This window comes from Strix aluco, chromosome 26 (assembly GCF_031877795.1).
Source record: "Strix aluco isolate bStrAlu1 chromosome 26, bStrAlu1.hap1, whole genome shotgun sequence".
In the NCBI taxonomy this organism is placed as follows: Eukaryota; Metazoa; Chordata; class Aves; order Strigiformes; family Strigidae; genus Strix; species Strix aluco.
Window position 1 is genome coordinate 2,432,608 of NC_133956.1, and position 22,899 is coordinate 2,455,506.

The following is a 22,899-nucleotide window of genomic DNA, read 5'->3' on the forward strand; positions in this document are numbered from 1 at the left end:
CGATGTGGGCAAGTCTGAACCCAGTTATTGTCCCTTTATTTTCTCCTTATAAGTTCCTGATGACGACATACTGTAAATAAAGCCATTTGCAAAGATACAAGTCTTAATGCACAGACAACGTCCAGTATAAATTTGATAATAGCCAGACTTGCTTAACATCCTGCAGTTGCAGAATACTAAATGACAGGCATGGGGCTTTTGAAAATTGTTTCAATTAAAAGATTTGAATTTTAAATCTTACTTTTGACATTCTGAATTATACAGGCTGTTAACTTCTCCTGTTGATTATACTGAAGGAGAAGAGTTATCTTAAAAACAGTGTAAAGCCACAAAACCTGACACCTTTCGAACAGGCACAGAAGCAACTGTTTCCTTATGCTTTTTAGAAATAATACTGGGCTGACGTGGGCATTCTGGTTTCAACTTGAGGGGGCTTTACTGACATATCCTGCACTGTTGTTGGCTGTAACAAGCAAGAGGAAAAATGATTTTATAATAGGTGCACGCTAGAGAGTGAGCTGTGACCGGACATCGGTTGTTTTGCAACTCCTTGTGAAAAGGCAGAGCTCTAATAGGGGAATGGGGAGACTATTTTTGCTTGCTTTTTTTTTTTAATGTTCTTTTTCAGTCTTTGGAAAAATAAATAAAAGTTTAAAAAACCGTTTCAGAGGCTGTGAGTATCTCTGCATTGTTGCTGTGAGACCTGGACTGGCATAACTTATTTTGACAGTTTTCCAGAGCGATTAGCCTGTCTGGCCCCTTCCTGTATTCCTGGGACTTGGAGGGAATCTCTGGGAGCCTTTGACTCCTGCCTCATTGCTAACGCTTGGTTTTCTTTCTCCCAGCTCCCAGGATGTCCACAGATGGTGGCTTCGGCACAGCTAGCAACAGCGATGCGCAGCAAAGCCTCCAGTCCTTCTGGCCGCGGGTCATGGAGGAGATACGCAACCTCACAGTGGTGAGTGTCCTCATCGGCTCCGGTATTGCTGAAGAACTGACAGTGAGAAGTGCCTGGTAATATCTGGTAGCAAGATAAACCTCAGCTTGGATGTATTCCTGCTGCTTACGGGGTCTGCTAGAGCTGGCTATTTACACGCTACAAGGCAGATAAATAATCATTCGGCCAGGCTTTTGACTATTGGCTACAACTGCCAAAACTCGAGATACAAATTGAAAGCAGCTGATTCATAACATAATGAGATGTAACAGTCGTGCCTTCAGCTCTTTCTGGACTAACCAATAAGACAAAGTTGATGCAAAGGTTCTTTTAACAGGCTAAATGATGACCGTGGCTGCTTTCTAGAGAACTGCAGGGGAATTATCTTCTGTTTGGGAGGAGGAGGGAAGTGATTTTAAAACAGCTACAGGTATAAGCGTAGCTGCCATATGCTGCTTTAGCTAACAGAAGGTTGAGGGATTTGAAAATATACCTCACATTTTACTACATGGGCTGTTTAACTACTGTTCAAATTCTGTAACGCAAAATGTGTGACCAGCATGTGAGGGAACCCTTATGCCCACCAAAGGACAGGCCCCATCAGCACACCCTGGGAGATGTTGCTGTTCAAAATACGACTTGGTCTTTTTCCCCCTTCAAACACCTGGCTGTTGACAGTCAGTTACAATTTTGTGAATGAATTTTTGGGTTTAGACTTTTGTATAGACCTGTTATGCCCTCGCAGAACCATCTCCTTTGACAAGCCTGAAATTTTGAAAAACACTTGAATGCCAAGTGCATTGTTATCATATGCTTTATTAATTTAAAGACATTTGATTAAAGAAAATCCTGTATAGGCTGAGAATAAGAATTGGACTAAGAAGCTTCTTTTTTTTTATTTCCATCCCCAAAAGAGATGTGCCTGAGAATAAGGGCATATAATAAAAATGACTTTTCAAGAGAGATTGATAGATTACGGTGATACAGTGGTCCTGAAAGCACACTCCTGTGCTTTTAATGGAACTGAAAACAAAAGGACTCCAGTCGAAGACGCGCTGTTCAGAGTGAAAACCCCAATCCACTAGTCTGAAGATAAGCTGCTTTTTTCAGCCTGTGTGCAGATAGTTGATTAAAGAAACAGATGTAGAAATTTGTATGCATAACCAGAATTAATTACTTTCCTCTTTCAGCGCAGTGAATTCTTGTGTTCAAGAGCTGTAGTTTGTCTTCATCTCCACATGAAAGGGGTTTATTATGCAGCTTATCAAGTACGGGCAGCTTAATTTTTAACTGTCGTATGAATCTATTTATTGCGTTGCTAGCTAGTAAGTCATTGAAAATTTAACTGAGGACAGTGAAGGGGAGTTGGAAAGGAAAAGGGATAACTGCAAAACATTCCTACGCAGTTGTCCCCTGCGTAATCAAATCCTGAAATTTATTGTGCGTCTTATTGAAAGTGCTCCCATGGACGTGGACGTAAGTAAACCTAAAGCTCATCTGCATGTACTGCGTAGCGGAGGTCGGAGCAGCTGTTTGGTGGAAAGCCTGCTTTGGTTGCCTGCTTTTCAGGGCTGTCTCTGCCCGGTTTTGTGCATTTGCCATGTGCCACTAGTAGCTAAAATTCAGGGGAAAAAACAAGGGAGCTGCTTTAGAAGAGCAAACCAGAGCTGCCCGTTCTCTGCCCGATACAACGAAGGACTGTAGCCTAGTCTTGGAGAAATAGGAAACAGGACTAGGCTGAAACTAGCATTTCAGCTCCACGATGAGTTAGAAGAGGCCTGTGAAAATATTGAGACCTAATTTGGAAAAAAGAAAAGATGAAGAATTGGTGTCTAAAGTCTGTTCTGCTGGGTGGTAGCCAGTAGTGGTCATGCTTCCCTTCACCATGGTACTTGCGTATTAATTTTGATTTATGTGACGTTTGCCTGTCTGCCTTAAAGGAATAAAGGAGCTTCATTTTTTTTCTAACTTCCACTGTCTCTCTTCTCTAAAGATTTTAATAGCTTTGTACCTATGCATGTCTGCTTGCAGTTCTGCTGTTCATAGAAGTTAATACCCTTAAGCCTGTTAAGACTTTCACAGGTTAGAAGTTTTGTCCTTATCTTTTTTGGAGGCTTGCTCAAAGCTCACGAGGCTCTTTAAAAAAGAAAGAGCTTTTTTTAAAAAATAAAAAAACAGCCAAAAAAAACCCTCTAAAAAAACCTTTGGGATATTTTTCCATGCCCTAGCAACCCCTTAACTTGTTTATGTGGCGGTTACTGGTTGAAAATGCCACCCTGAGCGCGTTGTGTGTTCAAGCACAGGTCCCAGCCCCGACTGCCCTCTTCTCTCATTGCCCAAAATCCTTCCAAAATACCACCTTCACCAGCGGGATGCAACAACCCTCGGCTCTTCTTGCAAGGACACCCCCACTCCCCAAATTCGTTCTGATTTGCAGCATATTACTGGGAGCACCAGGAACTCCACGTCACATTTCTCTCCAGAATGAGGGCACAGAATGCTTTTTTAATATATATGCATCTAAAATAATGTCTGTAAGTATACATAAATTTTTTTATATATAAATTAAATAAAACCCCCCCTGGTGGAGTGCTGGCTGGACCACGCACAACCTCCATGTTTTGCTTCAATAGAAGACAGCGTTTTCAGCACTTTTTCCCTCTTTTGTTTCACTAACATGTCTTGCAGTGCTTTCTTCCCTAGAGAAATGAGTTTTCTTTTATTTTGTATGACATTTTTGTTAAGAAGGGAAGACAATTTTTTTTGGAAGCCCTTTGTGGGTAGGGATTCTGCATTCCTGACGCAATGGTACGTAGCTTCAGCCTTTCTCCCTTTTTAAGAGGCTCCTGGTCGCAATGAGCTGTGGGTTATTTTTTATTTATTTATTTATTCCTCTTTATATCTTCAGAGAAGGGAGAGCACTGTTTGTAGTGAAGTTCAGCAGTTTCCCTAACCCCAAGAGCTCTGTGCAGAGAGGATCTCCAAGGGACACGCTGGTGCGTCCTCTCGTGCAGATTTTAGCGAAGTGGTGTCTGTGCTGCTCTCGCTGGGCTCACGGGAACAGCTGAGCAGAGCAGGGTGAGTCAGTGCGATGACAGCGCTCACTCTCATCTCTCCTAAATCATCATTACACCATTCTGAGTCAGCGGTTCTCTTTGCTGGAGAACAGTGAGAAATCCATCTGAAAACAGGAATAGGCGAGATTATTTTTTTTTTTTTTGAACAAGATTCTTGCAAGGTTTTTAACACCAAAATTGGTATTGGGCAACAGGGAAGTACAAATAAAGCAAAGAAGGTTTCATCCTGTCGCCCCACATAGCTCTTGTTTGCCTTCATTTTCTCTTGTGACTTTTTGTAAATTCCAATGGTTTCTGGGTCCGGAGACACCTAATTGAATTAGTTGCTTCAAATATAAATAGATGCAGAAATGTGTAACATTAGAAACATTCTGTTCTGCAGAATGACTTCAACTTTGAGGTGAAACAGTAGATACAAGTGTCTGACAGAATATTTAAGTAGAATTATATCAGTATAAAATACAGAAAAGCAGATGAGAATTCTCTGGCCTGGGGAGAAGCTGCCATACCTCAAAGAAAATAAGTTACAAATCTAATTTTAGCCACTTCAGTCATAGACAATACAGACTTATTTTAACATTTTGTGTCTTACCTTTGTTTTCAGTTCAGTATCAGTAAAGAGTCTCTCAAATGTGAATCTCTCTGCAGAAAGACTTCAGAGTTCAAGAACTCCCTCTGGCTCGTATTAAGAAGATAATGAAACTAGATGAAGATGTGAAGGTACACTCGTGGGTTTTTTCTTAAGTATTTATGATCCTTTTGGTGGATAATTTAGCTACATTTCCTTCCAATTCATTACTTCTTATTATCATGATTTATTACTATTCTTAAAGCACGTTCTAACAGTTGCCTTGAATGCAATGTTAGCTGGCCTTTTATAATTAAACTGAGCTGGGAAAGCAAAATCATTTGGGATCTTTGCTGAAGACTTTAGCAGATTTGCTTTCTTCTAGCAAATGCTAGTCTACTGTATAATTCTGGGTATTTCCAGTTTTTCCTAGTGCTTAACTGTCTTTTCACCCATTTCCTCCTTGTTTCTCTCGACTCTCCCTTTCACAAAGCTATGGAGTGTTTAGTACGACAAGTGATATCGCTTAAATGCTATGCTAGGCATTTAAGTTTTATGGAAAAATAAGCAATAATTTAGGTGGATAACACGGGTTTGATACCAGTATTTGAGCTGAACCCTTGACGTGTGACTGGTGACGATAACACATGAATTGACTGATGAAAACTTACTGACATAAAAGGATGGAGAAAGGAATCGCCCGCAGCGTTTGACTCTTGCGCTGCTCCAGTCCTCCCTGGTTTTTAACTTGGGAAACCGTCAGACACTTAACTCCTAAGAGAGAAGAGAATGATTTGCACTTTCTTCTTGTTTTTCTCAATGTGATACCATCCTCCTGTTAGGACAACCTTTAACATTTCAATGAGATCCTGAAAAAGGTGCGTGTTGTCTTCCTGTACAAGGGAGCTATTCATTCAGCCTGGAAAGGGAAGGAGCCCAGGCCTCTGAGGTCCCAGTTCAATGTCTGAACCAAATGAGTGTCAAATTTTTGATGATGGAGGGGAAGATGAGATTTTTATGGCGAGGCTGAGGGGGGCGGGGGGACGGGGGTTAAGTCGCTGGCCTGCCTGAAACATTATTTAACAAGAAAGCTGTACTAGGGAGTAAGCATTAATGCCAAGCCAACTAATAATGAAACTGCTTAATTTGAATAAAACTTGAGCTAGATACTTCTTAAGGAAAAGGAATTTGGTGAGACAGTCTTCACTCAGACCTTCAAACCTCTTTTGCAATTTCAGCATTCATTTCAAGTGATCGCAATGTTACAACTATAACGTAAGGGCCAGGTTTTAAAATGAGCCCTCAACCTGTGCTCTTCAGTTTCTGAATCATTTATGTACATGCCGAGACACTGCCAGGAGAAGCTGCTGGTTGACTCACTCTAGGTGAACATGCACCGATGCCGTTTGCTGCCCTGCCGTGATCCAGCACAATGTGGAGTTGATGTCTGACTAGTCATGGAGGAAACAGACTTTTGAGACAAATTTTAGATGCCCAGGACTCTTAACACTGCGTTTAACTTGAGGCTGGTAACTCTTTGGACTGTCAGACCCATAGATATTCTGATGTGGAAATTTCCCCAACTTCACCATTAAACAATGCAACCATTCAGATTTGACTAACATGATAAAAGTTACTCTGACTACCACTTCGCAGTATTAGAACACTCATGGTAAACTTAAAAAAAAATAATGTAAATTTAATTGCAGATGATTAGTGCAGAAGCTCCCGTGTTGTTCGCCAAGGCAGCTCAGATATTCATAACAGAATTGACTTTGCGAGCGTGGATACACACAGAAGATAACAAGCGGAGGACTCTGCAGGTAATGGAGCCTTCAGCTGCTTCACAAACTTGTTTCCAACTCTCTGTTTCCATAATACGAGGCATGTTTTGTAGACAGTAACTTTAGTACCTGTGTTTATTGCTACAAACCTGTGTACAAAGCACAGTGTAACTGTGTGACTGAAATGCTTTTTTCTTCTATTTGTTTTCAAAAAAAGCCCCAACAATAACAACCCCAAAACCTAAAGCTGCAGCTGTCAGCTAATTGTGACCTGCTGTAAGGATTTAAGATAGCTCTGGCTATTGAACTTCTAGCTGATTTGTTTTTCAGTAGTAGTTGTAACGTAAGGCTTGTAGATGTTCGTTTGTGTCCGTAAATGTGTAGAGATGAAAACACAAATACCCTCCCCCAGAATAAATTACTGTTTTGTCTGGATTGGAGGCTCTCAATAATAGTAACCTCTTTAGTGGTTCAAGAATAAACTGTAACTCTTCAGGGTCTTTTTATGCAGGGGATGGACAGGGAAGCGTTCACTTTTAGTCCTACGTGTTGACCACAACTGCTTGAAACTATAATAAGATCAGTTCAGGCCCTTGGATCAGAGGTGAGAGATTGAGATATTTAGGACCGTGTCGGCTCTCCTGTACCCTGGCGCAGAGATTGCTGTCGTGGCAAGGAGACATGTCTGATTTTAGTCCAAAGCTATCGAATGGGCATCCAGCCACTCGCTAAACTGGGCTAATGCCACTTGCTTAACCCAGGTTTTAATTCAGTTACCATGGGGAGGATATATCTGATACACATTCCGTGAACAAGGTGCTTTGTAAGCACAAGTGCTGACTCAGGCATGTCCTGTTAACAGTTTTCAAGCTTTGATGGATCCGTTTATTTCAGAATAGTACTCAGATCCTGCTCCTGAGGTATAAGACCTTGAATTGACTCCGGTTTTATTTCTGCCTGCCTTGCCTTCCACAGCAGCTGCCATCCCGGCACAGCTGCTCTCCGCATGGACAGTGCAGCTGGAGAAATGCACTCTCTGCTTATCAAGTATTTGGGAAGACAATTTTTAGTGGAGAGGTCTGAGTTATGGAAGTCTATTCCTGAGGAAATTGGATTGAACCCAATCCTCACCGTGGAGGATGAAATACGAGATACATCTGTTCAGTAAAAGTTTTCTTCCTGGTGAAGATACTTTTATAATATATGCTGCCTGCAGAACAATAGAAATGTCTCTCTTGTGCTTTCTGCGTGATCATTGTTTGGCAATTAAATGCCAAGACAGTATAAGGTTTAGAAATGTCAACTAGCCTGAAATGAGAGGATTGATAGTCTTTTAAATGTTACCTACTCATTAGGCAGCGTAGGCATCTTTGTCTCAAATCTTGTTCATATATATGCTTTACAAATTTATCTTCAGCTAATGAGAATAGGATTTTTAATAGCTTCTTGAATTAGCCCTACTTTTCAAGATGGCTTGCAAGCATTTTAAAATGACAGAGTACATTTTCTTTTCTTTTTTTTTAAGAAATTCAGCTTTTTTATCTTGGGGGTTGTTTCAAATCTTAAGCAAATACATGTAAGTGATGACTTAATGCTGGGTAACTCTTTATTCAGGTCTTTAATACTTTGACCTAATGCTATTCCTTGCATTTCGTTTTTAGGCAAGGTATAAAAGTAAAGTTATAAGCCGTTCTGAGAAGATACTTACCTTGCCAGTTTTTCACAGAAGCTCCTTGGCTCTTGCACATCCTTTTTCTGATACATGTTTGGCCAGTTTGCTGAGTATATGTTTTAATCTTCATGCTTTCTTTTAACCATTTTGCCCTTCCACATGCTGAAGCTTGTTCTCTCAACATCTCTTGGGATTCCCCTGCCTGAATAAGATCCTGTGATACTTTATTTCTTTTTTTTTTTTAATCCCATCCCCAACTCATAGATTCTGCATATGTTGCTACTAATACATGGAGCAGTCATCCTGGTCTTTCCACAAAGCTTCTTTTCAGGTATCTTTGGGATGTTAAAATTATTTTTTAGAAGAATTCCCAGGTTTTTTTAATGTGCTAAAAGGCTTATGGTGGTTGTCATTGTAGTGAATTCCAGCAGTACTGTTGTGGAGAGCCTGATCAGGCCTGGTGGGTGAGTAGATGACTGTAAAAGCCCAGGTTTGCCAAGGACTTATTGCACGTCGTGGAGGCCTCGCTCAGCACGAGACAGGGCTGTGATACCGAGACACAAGCTTGAGCACCTGGGCTGGAGAAGACACTCTCACTTGACTCAGTTAAAAAGCTCCAACTTCATTTATCCAGTGACAAAACAGACTTCTAAAGCTGAAGAACGGTTTTCTCTTTTTGTTGTTATAGAGGAATGACATTGCCATGGCAATTACAAAGTTTGATCAGTTTGACTTTCTTATCGATATCGTTCCAAGAGATGAACTGAAGCCTCCAAAGCGGCAGGTGAGACATAAAAATGATTGCTGTGTGTTCTGTCCTTTCCTTGGTGTGATTGCCATCTCTAGTCAAGAGCTGATAAAGCAATACAGAATCAGAGTTAAACATGAGGTTTGTGCCTCTCTTTTATGTGTTTATTTATAGGAGTTTTCAGGTTCTTAATTTTTTTTTTTGTAATGGAAATAGAGCTTGAATGGAGATTTACAGAAGTCTGCCTTGGGGATTTACTCACGTGACAAAAACTACTAAATAGCTCTGATACCAAATATTGCCAGTGTTAAAAATTTAACTTTAAAAAAATGTGCTGAGTCTGCATCCTTTGATTTGTAAAGGGAGAAACAGGCTTCTTTGCTTAAAGTGCCACCTCCTGCTCCTTTGGGGCAGCCACTGCTACTGTAAACATCCTTGACTGGAAGCTGTAAGGTGTTAGAAGGAGCTTTCAGTCGGATGTTTACAGCAGCAGGCTGCCGCGGTCATCCGAGCACAAGATCTTTGAAACCTAACAAGTTTGTGTCTTACAAAGCACTTGTTCCCCTCCATGTTTGAGACAGTGCTGAAAATGCAGTGAGGTGAGGTTGAAGCTCAGTCTTGCTGCTTCAAATGCACGAAGGAAAAGATCCAGCTCCTGGTAGACTAGTTTATCTCCTTCACCTGAAAGTTTGGTGTTTTGCTGCTAGAAGTTCCCCAGTTCAGTAATTGCTCATCTCTCTTCGTTACAAGCTGCCCGGTAGATAAAATGGCCAGGCCATCTCTTCTAGGGAACAGCTCCCCTCGGACGGTGCCACACCTTGTTCAGCAGCTCCTGGAATCATTGCCCAGGACTCAGCTGGAGGGGTTTTTTCTGAACAGTAAATTCAAAAAAATGTTATAACAATTTATAACAATTCCTTCACCTGTTTTCTGATACTTTTGAAGGTCAGCGGTGTGTTAGCCTTTGAAAAAATCCAAGGTGGTCCTTAAAACAGCTTCTCTAGTGAGTGCTACTGGAGAGGCTGGCATACTGTAAAACATCTTTCTGGCAAGTGTTTTACTTGGAAGTTTTTTCTTTGACGTGTCTTTTTTTTATTCCAATATAAATCTGGATAACATGCAAAAAGATACCCACTCTGAGAGTAGAGACCAGCAGTTCCACTGTGGACCTGGATTTTGGAAGTTGCTATTTTACTTCTTGTCTTGAAGTCCTCGTGGTGCTACTGAAGTGATGGCCAAAGGGAGGAAATACACGCTTCATCCTCTGTGATGGTGTCCTGAGTTGAGTTTAACCTCTCATTCTGATTTCCAGAAGCAGCATGTGTTTCTAGTAAATGAGGAAAATACCTTTCCATGTCACAATATGTGCAGGAGGCTCCATCCAACTGCTGCGGTCAGCTATGGTTAAAATTAGCATCCCAAGGCTTCGTTACAGGTGCACTGGGAACTCTGTGTCGTGTACACGTGGTGAGCGTGGTGCAGCTCCCTCCAGCCCTTCCCTGAGTTCCCTGCTTTATCCCTGCAGCAGTGCAGCAGAGGTGATTTATCCAAAGATCATTAGTTCGGTATTAAATAAAAAGACGAAGCAGCAGCCTGCACAGCCGCTCTCGGTGCTTTGCTTAACTCGGGGAAAGAAGACCCACATTTCAGTTCGTGCAGCTCGATAAGCTGAAACGAGTTGGCTGCAGCCTGAAGTAAGACGGGTTAATTCTGGCATTGCAAATTCAATTGGTCTTCTTTTAGGTGCCTCATTCCATTACTCTACTTTGTCGTGCTGTTTTTAAGAGAACTCCACGTTTGGGAGGGAGAGCATTGCCCATACCTTTCCCTTGCTGGAGCCTTTTGATTCACATCGGAATGTGCTGGTGACAGAGCATGCAAGTTCTATAATCAAAGAAATGCCTGAAGGATTTTCAAGGTGTGTTACATGCAGATAGGTTGCTAGGTTAACGTGTCCTGATGACACGTCACACCAGAGCTGTGTCTCTTGGGTTGCACAGCATCAACAGTGAAACCCTGTTGGGTTTTGGGTTGAAACAGGCTTTAGAGATCTGTCACTCACCGATCAGCTCGCTGCCTGTGAACACTGTTGAATCACTGGAAATACTTCTTGTGGCAAGAGAAGTTTAATGGAGAAACAGCTGCCAGATAAGAACGTAGGTTAGGACTTTGCAGTGGAAAATACTCTTTTGATTCAACAGTGTTGAAAAGTGGCTGCCTGTAGGCTGACAGCCTGCGCTTTTTGGCTGGGGGTACAATCTGTATTTTATCACTACCACAGCAAAGACTGTTTGACAAGTTAGTGTTGGTTACGTGGAAGAGCTGGGAATGAAACCATGGCTGTTACGTTGCTCTGGTAACTAGAGCTAGGGCTTGGAAATAAAATGTTTCAAATGATGTGATATAACCTAGTTCAAGCAGATCTGGATTTAAAGCCATTTTTGCCTGTAGAACAACTTAACCTGGAGTAGGTACCTACAGAAGTACTCGGTTGCCTCGTTGTTTCAGGATTCAGCTAGGAGTTGAGGATTGGAGCGCTCTGGAAATCACATACCTAAGGACTGGGCTTTACAGAAACAGCCCCAGCTCTTCTGTGCACGCGGTTTTATGGTAAACTGGAGACGTGCCCTGTTGAATAATATATATTTTTAATTTGTTATTAATCCCTCCCCCAAAGGATTTGATTAAGCGAGTAGGAATAATCAACGAGCTACCATACGTAGGAAGTATTGCAAGCGTTTGATTGCGGTGGTTTGCAGTACCGTGGGAGAGTGCTCTCGTTTGCTCTGAGAGCCAGGCTTAGAAGTTGCCTCTCGATTACAGCCAACTGTGAGCAGCTTAATCTTTGGGGGGTCATTTTCTGGTAGGCTACTGAGAAACCTCCAAGCAGGAAGTCTTTTCTGTAGTTGCTGTCCCTCTGAGAGACCAGGATCTAAGTGAAGGGGCTCTTTTACTCAAGCCTGATGCCCATGTAGACAACATACATTGATCTTCTGTAATGTGAATTGTTCTTTTCCTCCCCAGTTGGATATACTGAAGGTAATCTGTGAGCAAGCCTCGTTTAACGCAGGGGAGTCGAGCAGGCTTGTGTAAGCAGGAATCTACCATGTTGTAGCACGTGTAAACATCCTACACTCTCAGCTGTGAACTCGAGGTGGCTGGGAGAGGATTGTTTACGCCTTCTGCCATGGAGTGAACGTCTGGTGAGCTGCGTCTTCCCTGAGGTGCAAGGTCTGATGCTCCTCTGGGGAGCTTAGGAGTTTTGATTCTTGAATGTTAACAGCTTGCCACTTAACAGAATCTCTGAAAATCTACTTGCCTAAAATATCGTTAATCATAAGGGGCTTTTCTCTCCTAAAGACATGCTTAGGTAAAACAAACCAGCAGTATTAGAGCCTGTGCTTCTGACAGTGAGCTAGAGCAGAGCCTTTTGTTTCTTCACACTGGTGAGATATTCCTGCTACCAGCAGAATCAGGCTGTGAAGCCACGGTACAAGATGAAATTGTTATCATTCTGGAAAAGCTGGATTTAAATAAATAAATAAAGGCACAAAAGTATACATCAAGTCCATGACTTTTATTCCCAGGGGTTTAACATCAGAGCTAGACTGAGATTTGTGTTGGGCACGTAGGCCCGGAAGGGGGTTTTGTTGACAGATGAGCCTTTGTGAGTCTTCCCGGTGTATTTGCAATTCGCTCTGTGTTAAGATAACAGGCGATGATGGAATTCACTGATGAGGAGTTGCGTGGATTTCAGCTATGGTAATTTCACTCATTTGCTTCTCGTAATGAAATTGGTGACTACATTATTATACATAGGGTATTAGAAATGGTTTTGATTTCCATGTAGCTGAATAAATGAGGAAACCCATTTTGATTTATCATTTCAGATTTACTTAATTAAACTGTTACGAATGAGGTATTAAAGATACTTTCCCATGGAGCATGCTTATGGGGGGGATGTTTCAGCAGGGGGGGGGGGGCAGGGGTTTGGATATTGATCTGTTCCCTCCCCGTTTACCTGTTTTTTACCTGTGCTGCAGGAAGAGGTGCGCCAGGCTGTCACCCCAGCTGAGCCCGTACAGTATTATTTCACACTGGCTCAGCAGCCTGCGGCCGTGCAGGTTCAGGGGCAGCAGCAAGGCCAGCAGACCACCACGTCCACAACCACGATCCAGCCAGGCCAGATCATCATCGCCCAGCCTCAGCAAGGGCAGGTGAGCCGTGAGCAGCGTGCGGGGGCTTCGCAGGTCAGCGGAGCCGGGGAGACCATCGACTCGCCCGTGTGTGATGCACTGCAGTGTCCTGTTCTCACTGCTCGGGACAGTCACTACAGAAATATGTTTTCTGGTCGCGACGGAGTATAACTGTAGTAACAGGGGTCATCTAGGTCCTGGGTTCCCTTTGCGGTGATTTAAACATCAGTGTGGGTGTAGGAATCTGTCTGTCTGTTCCAGTGTTTGTATGCGCTGGCTGTGCCGCTGTGTTCAGCCCTTGCTCGGGCCTTACCCCTGTTCTGCCTGCAGAGCACCCCGGTGACGATGCAGGTTGGAGAAGGCCAACAGGTCCAGATAGTGCAGACACAGCCACAAGGACAGACCCAGCAGGCTCAGAGCGGCACTGGGCAGACCATGCAAGTCATGCAGCAGATCATCACCAATACGGGAGAAATCCAGCAAATACCGGTAAGGCTTTGCCAGCAGCCATGTGTAGCAGCCTTGTGAGCAAACTGTCTGCTGGTGTTCTGGCATGAGACTCTATATATCTATGCTTTTTTAACTGTAAGAGGAAGTTTGGATTGAGTGGTGTGTCTCCTGCACTTAGAGAGGAAAACTAACCCCGTGTGACATGAAGGGGGAAATAAATCTAACCCATCCAGTGTAGACTCATTGCCCACCCCCAGCACTTTCCCCTGAGTGAAGTAGTTACAATTAGGAAGCAATAAATAAAACATTTCCTGGATAAACTTTAGTTCTTTACTACAGCATGGTTTCAATAAAGCACAATTAACTTCTTTTGCCTTTACTTGGTTCTGCCTCTGCAATCTGAAGTCATGACCTGGCAGACTGAGTGGGAAAGGTGCCATCTGTGAGTTATTAATAAACTTTTATGTTAGAAGAAATATTTCTACAAAATACTTTGAGCTGGTAGGAGGAATGGCTTTGCAGAACCAAAAAATATCTCCTCGCTTTCACATCAACATAGACCTGCCGTGACCTTAAGAATGGGGTTTTGAGTACCCAGCATCAGCAGTAACAGTCTGGCATCTGTCCTAGATAAACACGTGGGTGAAAAAAAATGTCACGTTTTTCCCCCCTCTCTGTAACTTATAAGCACAACAAAGCTGGGTCTTTTGGTTCCCATCTGGAAAATTTCACACCTCTTAAAGAAAAAAAAAAAATCTATCCAGTTCTGTGTACTTACCCAGCAACCCAAAGGTCAGACCAAGTGACCAAGACAAGCATTTCACTTTGATTTCTGTTATTAAGAAGTGTATCCACAGCTGTGGCCAAACTGATCTTTCACACAAGTTTTGCTTCTCAAGATTTGCTAAGCTTCCCTCTGTGCGTCTGGCAAACTTTCGTGCTTTGACACAGCATCTTGAAAAAGGTTTAGATTGTGGGTGTTGCCAGATTTTTCCAATTCACTTCCAAATTCTTTTCGTCTCTTAAGTCTTCAGCTGATTCCTACTGTTTGGCTTAAGGCGTTGGTCACAACGGAAGTGAATTGCTTGCCAAATAGGGTGGTTTACTCCAAACAATCTTTTTTCTTCTCTGCATTCTCCACTAGCTTTTTTACTTTTTTTTCTTCCTTTCCTTATGAAAGTCTCTCCAAGATACTTGTTCTTCGAAGCATTTTGGAAGGAGATCTCCACCTCCAGCCTCAGTGAACCCGTTACAACAAAACTGAATGTTGCAGCATCCTCCTTCGGTTCAGCAATAAAAGAACAGTTCTGACTTCTTTTCCAGTTGTCTCCAGTGGATGCTGTAGCTCCCTACAAGAAAGGGGCTTGGAGATCTGCTAGAAGAAAGAATTCTTTTCAAAGTAGCTATGAGGGGGCCACAACCTTCTGCAGAAAGTACTGTTCTCTACATAGGTGGATCCTGTTGCAAGTGGCCCCGTGTTTTAGGAGTGTGAGACTGGAGGTTTTTAATCAGTGTCTGGTTTTGCCCAAGCTTACGCTTCTACCTTCCTCTTGCCGGGGAGCACCTAAGAACAGGGAGCTGTGCCTGGTCCTCTGCAGCTTCTGACACTGCAGAGGGTGAGACAGAAACTGCCAAGTGCCAGAGCATGGTGTCTTTTGTCTTTGCGAGCACTTGGGTCTCTAACAATTGTAAGACTGCAAAACAGAGCAATTGAGGAGCAGCGTTTTAATTAAATAGTTGCAATTTGCGCTTCTGTATCTAGCAGAGATACTCTTTTGACTGTAATCAAGAGGATTCTTCTTAATCACGGCGTGTTGCAGGATCACAGTTTGTGCTGACAGAAGCATCTTTCCCCTTGCTCGCTTCCAGCGAGTGAAGTAAAACAGAACGTGGAGCCAGGCACTCGCTGCGAGAGGTTTTCAGTGCCCCAACCTGGAAAGCACTTGCGGTTTGGTTTCAGAATTACAGTCTTTGGTCTCTTCAGTGCTGCTGTCCCTTCTGCTCTCTTTCTACTGTGCTTTTATTTTTCCCTTGAGTTTCCTCTACGTTGATATGGTTAGAGCTCTCTTCTGATAGTTCCTTTCACTCCGGTACCTGTTCAGATTCAGCAAAGAATCTTTCATAACGCAAACACGACAAGTTTGGAACACTCTCATAAAACTGGTAGTGCCTCTGGCGATTGCAGGAGTGTTGAGAGAATCTTACTAATGTTCTCCGCTGGTTTTCCACGTGCTCCTGATACCGTGTGCACTTCTCTCCTGCTGACTCTAGGGCCACGGGTTGCCTGTGGAAAGGTGGCTTTTATTTTTTCTAAAAACTGAGAAAAACCTGGAAGTGTATGTGTCAATTAAACGGTAATCATTTGTTTGTCTGCATTAATTTTGTGTCAGATTTAATCCGTATCTTAGCTAGACCTCAGCGGGCAGGTTCTTTTGGAGCTTACTCTCATTTCTGGAAGAACGCTCTTTCTAAATTGCTTTCATCCATTCGGTTAGTAGTGTAGTTAAAATCTAAGCAGGAAGCCCCCAGTGTGGAAAACATGATCTGCTGGCAGATCTCAGTGCAGAAACAAATCCTTTATTGAAATGTTTATGCTCATGTGGAGTTTATTTGCTCTTGAAATAATATTGGAGCTTTTAGACACAGCTGGTGAAGTCAGCAGCATTTGTGTAAATGCCAAGACCATGTTCTAGGCGCTTGAACCTTTGTCCGTGAGCAGTTTTCAAGTATTTTGTATGTCCTTCTTTCCCCTTTTTAAAAAGGGAAAAAACCCTCAACACATTTTTGGTATATAATTAACCTTAAGACTGTGAATCTAAATGTTCTAAAGTTAAATAACACTAAATGAAAAATTCAACAGCATTATCAATCATACGGTGACCTTCTTATTGCTCCTCGGATGTGTTTTGGGAGTATTAGCTGTTTATATCGCAGAAAATGCAAGATGAGAGTTGAGGTTGCCATGATGACATTGTCTTCATATCCCACACCCCCAAGCATCTAACCTTGCAAGATCAGGGTTGTAGGAAACAAATTTGCATTTAAATGTTATACACAAAGTATTGACACAGAAGGTATTGGCCTTTGCCAGGTGGGTGTTGATGTTGGCAGAGCTGTATTAAAAGCTTCCAGATATTACCTTGCAATATTCCTGGGTTTTGTCATCTCTGCTGTCTTTATGTGAAAATTTCCTATACGTTCTTTTATATTTTTTTGGCAGGATATAATAGGAGTGTCATTATGTGCAGGTAGCTCGTAACAATCATCATCATGTGAAACGATACATCAAAGTAGTAACTTGATTCTCGTAACCAAAAAGAAAAATAAGTGTTCCCAAAGCTCTCTGAAATTTAGCAGTTAATGTGCTTTAGCTACTAACTGACCACTCCCGTTCTGGAGAAAGAAGTAATGTTGTGCTTCCTCAGGGTTTTACTTCAAGAACCTGCAGGAGTTCTGCGGGCTTCACTCTTGCTTTGGCAGGGTCTGTGGTAGTCGCTCATCTAAACTGTTAATCAACTGAAGCTTCCCGGTGTCATCTATTACTCTGGCTTCTGTTGTGGAAACAAGAAGGCAAGTTTGTGTGTTTCAGGTTACACAGTTATCTGTTTAATTTTCTTTCCCTGCCCCCTCCGCTTGTCTCCAGGTTCAGTTGAATGCTGGCCAGCTGCAGTATATCCGCTTAGCCCAACCCGTGTCAGGCACCCAGGTAGTCCAGGGGCAGATCCAGACGCTTGCAACCAATGCACAGCAGGTATGCACCGTAACAGCAGGGCTGACATGAACTGGTAAAGTGTTGTTCCCTAGCTCCTGAAACTGCAAATTCCAGTCGAATTTACCAACTCTTGGGCTAGGATTCCTGCATTTCTTTTCTTCCTGTTCCTTTCATCAGAGTAATAAAGCAAGGAGCAGAGCGGAAGCCTCCTTTACCTGTACGTGAAAGGTGCATGCGTATATGTGTGTGTGTGTGTGTCTCACTGTATAAAGCTCACGCTGCTTCTGAGCTGATTGCAGGTAAAACTTCAGTTCATCAACCTTCTCTTTACTTCTGCTCCTTCTGGCTGGGTGAGGGAGGAGCAGCCGTGCAACCTCTCAGGAAAACTATCGCAGAGGTGAAACATCGAGACCAGCGCTGCTGCCAGCAGGTTGTCTCATGTTCTTGTTGAGGCTGGTCGCTAAGGGATTCTTCTCTGCCTTCAGAGGATAGGAAGGCTGCTGCTTTTCTGTCATCCTGGAGGCCGCGTTCTCCTCGTGAAAGCCAGGGAGGACATGCTTGTGTTTGGTTTGGAACGGCTGAGTCCCGTGTCCTTTGTTCTTGACTCGCGGTTCGCACCAGCATGACTGCGGGCCGGCGGCGTAAGCTGCATCTTACCACGTGGTGGGGTAATGAAGTTTGAAAAGAGTCTAAAAGCTCTTGAAAGGCAGCAGCAGAATGTTGTTAGTGGGGTTCTGACCCTCTCCGAAGTGCTGTCAGTGATCATCCTTCCCTTACCCTTGTAGATAACGCAGACAGAGGTCCAGCAAGGACAGCAGCAGTTCAGCCAGTTCACAGACGGACAGGTAAGGAGTTGGTCGCTGCTACATCCCTTGGAAGTCGAGGGCTTAGAAGGGCTGTCCCAAAACCTGCATCCTCTAGCAAATGGGCTCCTCCCAGTCACACGCTGCTGCTACCGAAGCTTAACCAGGAGCAGGATAAGTGGATGTTGTGCTGCTTTTTTGAACTCGGGTGGATTCTTTGTGTTCTGCTGCGCTCATTCCAAATCAACAGAGTCCCCTGCACTCCGGGTGGGATCCGTTTTAGCCCTGACCGGTTTGGGAATAAAGCTCTTAGCACCCAGCTATTGACTGTTGGGTAGGCGGCCTGAGCTCAATTTGGGCATCAGAATACACAGAATTACTTGGTTACGATTTAGCAGCCAGTGTCTAAGGGTGATTAGTTGTCTGGTTTGGGGACAGATTTTATTGGACCTGAGAGTTTGCTGTTAACGCCACCACTGAGCTGGCAGCGCTGTGCTCGGAGGGAGCCGGGTGTGCCAAGAGCTGACAATCCTTTCTCTCCCCCGCTTCTGTTCTCTGCCAGCAACTTTATCAGATCCAGCAAGTGACCATGCCTGCAGGCCAGGACATCGCCCAGCCCATGTTCATCCAGTCCACCAACCAAACCTCAGACGGCCAAGCCACACAAGTGACAGGGGACTGAGCAGGGACACTGTGGCAAGTCCCCTCTGCGTGGAAGCGAGCACGTACCAGCCTGACCTTTGCCATATCAACCTGGTCTGACAATTCCATCTGCTTCTGTGTATCTGTACTCGATAGGAAGCCTATAGTAGGCTGCAATCTCCGGTGCACTGTACATCTTCCTCTGGTGGGTATGGGAGAATATCCAGCAGACACTGACAAGAAGGCAATATTTTTATTTTTATTTTTAGAAATCGATATTTCAGTGTATTCCACTGCTTGTTCAAACCCATAAAACTGAACGAGAACTAATCAAAAGGAGTTTGAGGCATCTCGTTGAACAACGTGTAAAATGTTTTTATCTAGGAAAATTATTAAAGGGTACTGCATCTGGTTTGTTGTAAGAGCTTTATTCCTGGCATTCTGTTTGTATTTTTCCTCTGAATAGAGCTAGATCCAGACCCCCCGTCTCAGTGGTTTATTAGGGGTGTATGGGGGGAGTGTGTGTTAGATTTTCCTCTCCTGCCTAATTTTTTGGTAAGCCAGAGCATTGGCTGTATGCAGCTTGAGGGCAGGTAGTAGGGGAGGAGTAATTAAAGTGAAAACAAAAAAACCCATTCCTTGTATTCTGACTGTATTTTCTAAGGGCAAAAGCTTCTTTAATTTGGCCTGGTTTCTTCCAGAAACACTAATGGAAATCTGGACAAACCCCAGCCCTGCTGTTAACTGTTGTACCAGCCTCAGTCGATGCATGTAATATAAGCTTCATAAAATGAAATAAATTTCCTTTGTAAGATAATGTGTGTGATTTCTTTGAGATCCAGGGCCCAGTCTCCACCTGCCAAGCAAAGAGTGTCCCGAATCCCTGGAAAATGTCACACCTGAAGTCGTGAAACCAGCAACAGGGTTTAAAGGAGCCCCGAGAGGGGGTTGGACGAGGGCTCGGGTGCCCTGAGGGGTGAGACCGGAGGGCTGGGGGTGCCTGCCAGGGCCAGGGCGGCTCCGTGCAGGATGAATTCACAGCGGGTACTGAGCCTGCACCCCCCCTCCCTGCAGCTCCTGTGTGCAGGGTCCAGCGGAAGCAGCAGGGAGGAGTTTGGAGCAGGTTTGAGCCAACTCCAGAGGTTGGGTTTAACTGAACACGCTGCAGGGATCCCAGCAGCGTTAGGCCAAGTTTAGGTTTTGACTAAAAGCGGGTGTGAATTTGTAAGCGAGAACCTTTGTGCATCCACTGTGGAGCGGTCTGAGACGGTTGGTGCTTTGTCCAGGGGAGACTCGGGGGGCTTTGCGCAGCGCCAGGACCCTGCCAGGACCCCCCCTCAGTGCTGCTGCTGCTTTTTCACTGGCAGAAACACCACGTTTGCCCCCATTTTGTGATGGGGAGAGGCTGGCTGCTCCCAGGCCAGGCATGCACCCCAGGGCCCTCTCACCCAGCTGAGCGGGGTGCGGGGGGTGCAGCACCCTGGTGTGGGTGCCTGGCTTGCCCTGCCCCCATGGGAGCTGCAGGGGAGTTGCTGCTGCTGGGGAAGGAAAACTCCACTTCAGCATTTGGCTGGTGCAAACTTCTAAATCTGGGCCAGGTTGTTCCAGTCAGGCAAGGGAGCTTGCTGCATTACCTGCACCTCCTGGGCTTTCTAAATGTCAATTTTCTTACTTTTTTAAAAAATTTTTCCTATCCTGCAGTGCCAGGGAGCCAGTGGCGCAGTGCAGCAGCATCAGCCCTCGGGTACCGCAGCCTTGTGCGGGCTGAGCCCTGCGGGAGCATCTCCTGGCCACGGGAAAGATGAAGTTGGGGGGCAAAAAATACCTTGTGTGGAAGCTCTGCCCGTGGGACCGGCCACGAGAGGGCACCCGTGGGTGGCTGCTGCTGGAGCGGGGCTGGGAGCCAGGTTGGGTGGTTCGGGGGTCACTTGCCCGGGGGCCAGCGTGCGGGTGGGGGCTCTGGGCCACGCAGCCGGATCCTCTGCGTCCCCCGGGCCAAGCTGCCATCGGTCCCGGCAGCCTGAGCCCTCCCGAGTGATGGGGCCGTGGCCGGGCTGGTGCTTCCCCCCGGCCCCTGCAGCGAGGCCAGAAGGGCTGGGTGGCCTCCCAGGCACCTCTGTTACAAGAAAACATCCTTTTCGCTTGCACCAGGGAGCAGAATCAGTTTGTAAGGACAGAGAGAGACACGTGGCTCCAGGGAAGGGGAGCTGGCGGCCGGAGCAGGCAGCTGCCTTCACCTTATCAGCCCCTGGCAGAGGCAGCGAGCGAGGCTCTGCGGAAGGAAAGCTCTTTACCCGAAGTGGTTGTGTTTGCTTGAAATAGTTTAAATTTGAATGGGAATAAATGGCTTTAAAGGACAGAAAATGGAAGGGAGGCGCTGCTCCTGAGAGCGGTTTCCATCGTCACGATGGTCGCCCGAAGTCTGACCTCATCCAGGAGTGGGGGAATTAACAGACAGTTGATAATGAAGGTGATCATGTTAATATTTAGCTAATAATGGAGATAAGGCTTCATCTGCGCTCCCCGAGGAGTCCCCTAGCTGCCTCAAGCGGGGAAGGTATTTTGAAGAGAGCTGACATCGTTTGTCTGTCACAGGTATTATAAACCTCGGGCCTTAATAAGAGCCAAATCTTCCCTATAAGGTCACGCGCCTTCGTTTGGTTTTCTGAGGAAGCGCGATGCCAAATGGAGCAGCACGGGGCCATGCAGGAGGAAACGCGCGTTCCCTGAGAGGCTGGGCGAGCCGTGGCACCGAGGGGAGGGACGTGGGCCCCTCCGTGGGCGGCTCAGCCGGTGTCACCAGGCACCGGTGTATGAAAGTGGCAGAACCAAACCCATCTCCAGGGACCTGGGGCGGGGGGGGGGGGGGGTGAAAGCTGAGGAGGGAGCTGCGCTTTCCTCCCGAGGAGCAGTTTGAGTTTCCGTTTCTCCTCGGGGGTGTTGATTGCCAGCCGGCTGGACAGGAGCCAGGTGGCCAAGAAGGCCAATGGCATCCTGGCTTGTATCAGCACTAGCGTGGCCAGCAGGGACAGGGAAGGGATCTGACCCCTGTGCTCGGCACTGGTGAGGCTGCCCCTCGGTGAGTGGGTTCAGTTTTGGGCCCCTCACTCCAAAAAGGCCATTGAATGACTCGAGCGTGTCCAGAGAAGGGCAACGGAGCTGGTGCAGGGTCTGGAGCACAGGTCTGATGGGGAGCGGCTGAGGGAACTGGGGGGGTTTAGTCTGGAGAAGAGGAGGCTGAGGGGAGACCTCATGGCCCTCTCCAACTCCCTGAAAGGAGGGTGCAGAGATGGGGGATGAGTCTCTTGAGCCAAGGAACCAGCGGCAGGACAAGAGGGAATGGCCTCAAGCTGCGCCAGGGCAGGGTCAGACTGGCTCTTAGGAAGGATTTCTTTGCAGAAGGGGTTGTTGGGCGTTGGAATGGGCTGCCCAGGGCAGGGGGGGAGTCCCCATCCCTGGAGGGGTTGAAGAGTCGGGTTGACCCAGCGCTGAGGGATCTGGTGGAGTTGGGAACGGTCAGGGTGAGGTTCATGGTTGGGCTGGAGGAGCTTCAAGGGCTTTTCCAACCGAGATGATCCTGGGATTCTGTGAGCTGAGCAAACCCCCGTGTGGGCGAGCGCCGGCCGCTGACACTGGGGAACCGCTGCCGGGTTTGCTGCTGATGGCCACATCCTGCCACTCTTCCAAGGCAAAACTCGTGGTGGTGGTGAAGGTCACGCTGCTGTGGGGACTGGGAGCCCTAAGGGCCACCAAGTGCGAGAGCCACCATGCATGTAGGGAAAGGCACCTGGGTGAAGCTGCCCGCGCTCTGTGTTCACTCCCTGCAGCGAGCACCAGCAAACCGCGTTTCCTCGGGGAGCGGCTGTGGCTCTTCTCCGCTGCCCCCGCTGCGGGACTCGCCTCCATCGAGCAGGGACCTGGTGCCGCTGGAGGGACCCGGTTGTGAACTGTCCTGTGGCTGCCGAGCCAGCGCCGGAGATCCTGGGGGTGCAAAGCTCTCTTGAAGTCCTCATCCGTTCTTCCTCGTCTTCAGACCTGGGGAAAGGAGCTGGGTCCCTGGCGTCGCAGCGTGGCAGCAGAGTGGGGTGGAAACATCCCTGTTCCTCCCACAGGGCCGTGCCCCAGCTCCCAGCAATGTTGGCGTCGCTGCGAGCTCGGGGTCAGGGTGGGCAAGCGCTGATGTGGCCCCACGGCAACGCCAGGACCGGGACTGGGGCTTTGCCCTGGTTTTGGGGCAGAGCAGCCCCGTGGCCACTGGCCCGGGGGGGTCACCCATCCCACACCCAGCGGCAGGAGGGAGGGGGAGCCCT

At 45.9% G+C, this 22,899-nt stretch overlaps 1 protein-coding gene across 9 annotated transcripts in view; it reads left to right on the plus strand.

Annotated features, from left to right (window-relative positions):
• Nucleotides 1–19,406, plus strand: part of NFYC (nuclear transcription factor Y subunit gamma) — a 37,028-nt gene extending 17,622 nt beyond the window's left edge. For 7 of the 9 annotated variants that reach the window (XM_074807365.1, XM_074807369.1, XM_074807372.1 and 4 more), the window contains 9 exons: nt 846–958; nt 4,663–4,734; nt 6,292–6,405; nt 8,727–8,822; nt 12,830–13,003; nt 13,313–13,471; nt 17,076–17,183; nt 17,930–17,989; nt 18,510–19,406. In XM_074807365.1, coding sequence (XP_074663466.1) covers nt 854–958; nt 4,663–4,734; nt 6,292–6,405; nt 8,727–8,822; nt 12,830–13,003; nt 13,313–13,471; nt 17,076–17,183; nt 17,930–17,989; nt 18,510–18,629 — 1,008 coding nt within the window. In that variant the 5' untranslated portion in view covers nt 846–853 and the 3' untranslated portion in view covers nt 18,630–19,406. Of the gene's footprint in view, nt 1–845; nt 959–3,450; nt 3,472–3,845; nt 4,016–4,662; nt 4,735–6,291; nt 6,406–8,726; nt 8,823–12,829; nt 13,004–13,312; nt 13,472–17,075; nt 17,184–17,929; nt 17,990–18,509 lie in introns of those variants that run through there. The other 2 variants (XM_074807373.1, XM_074807364.1) reach the window with 2 other exon arrangements.
• Nucleotides 19,407–22,899: the final 3,493 nt, after the last annotated feature.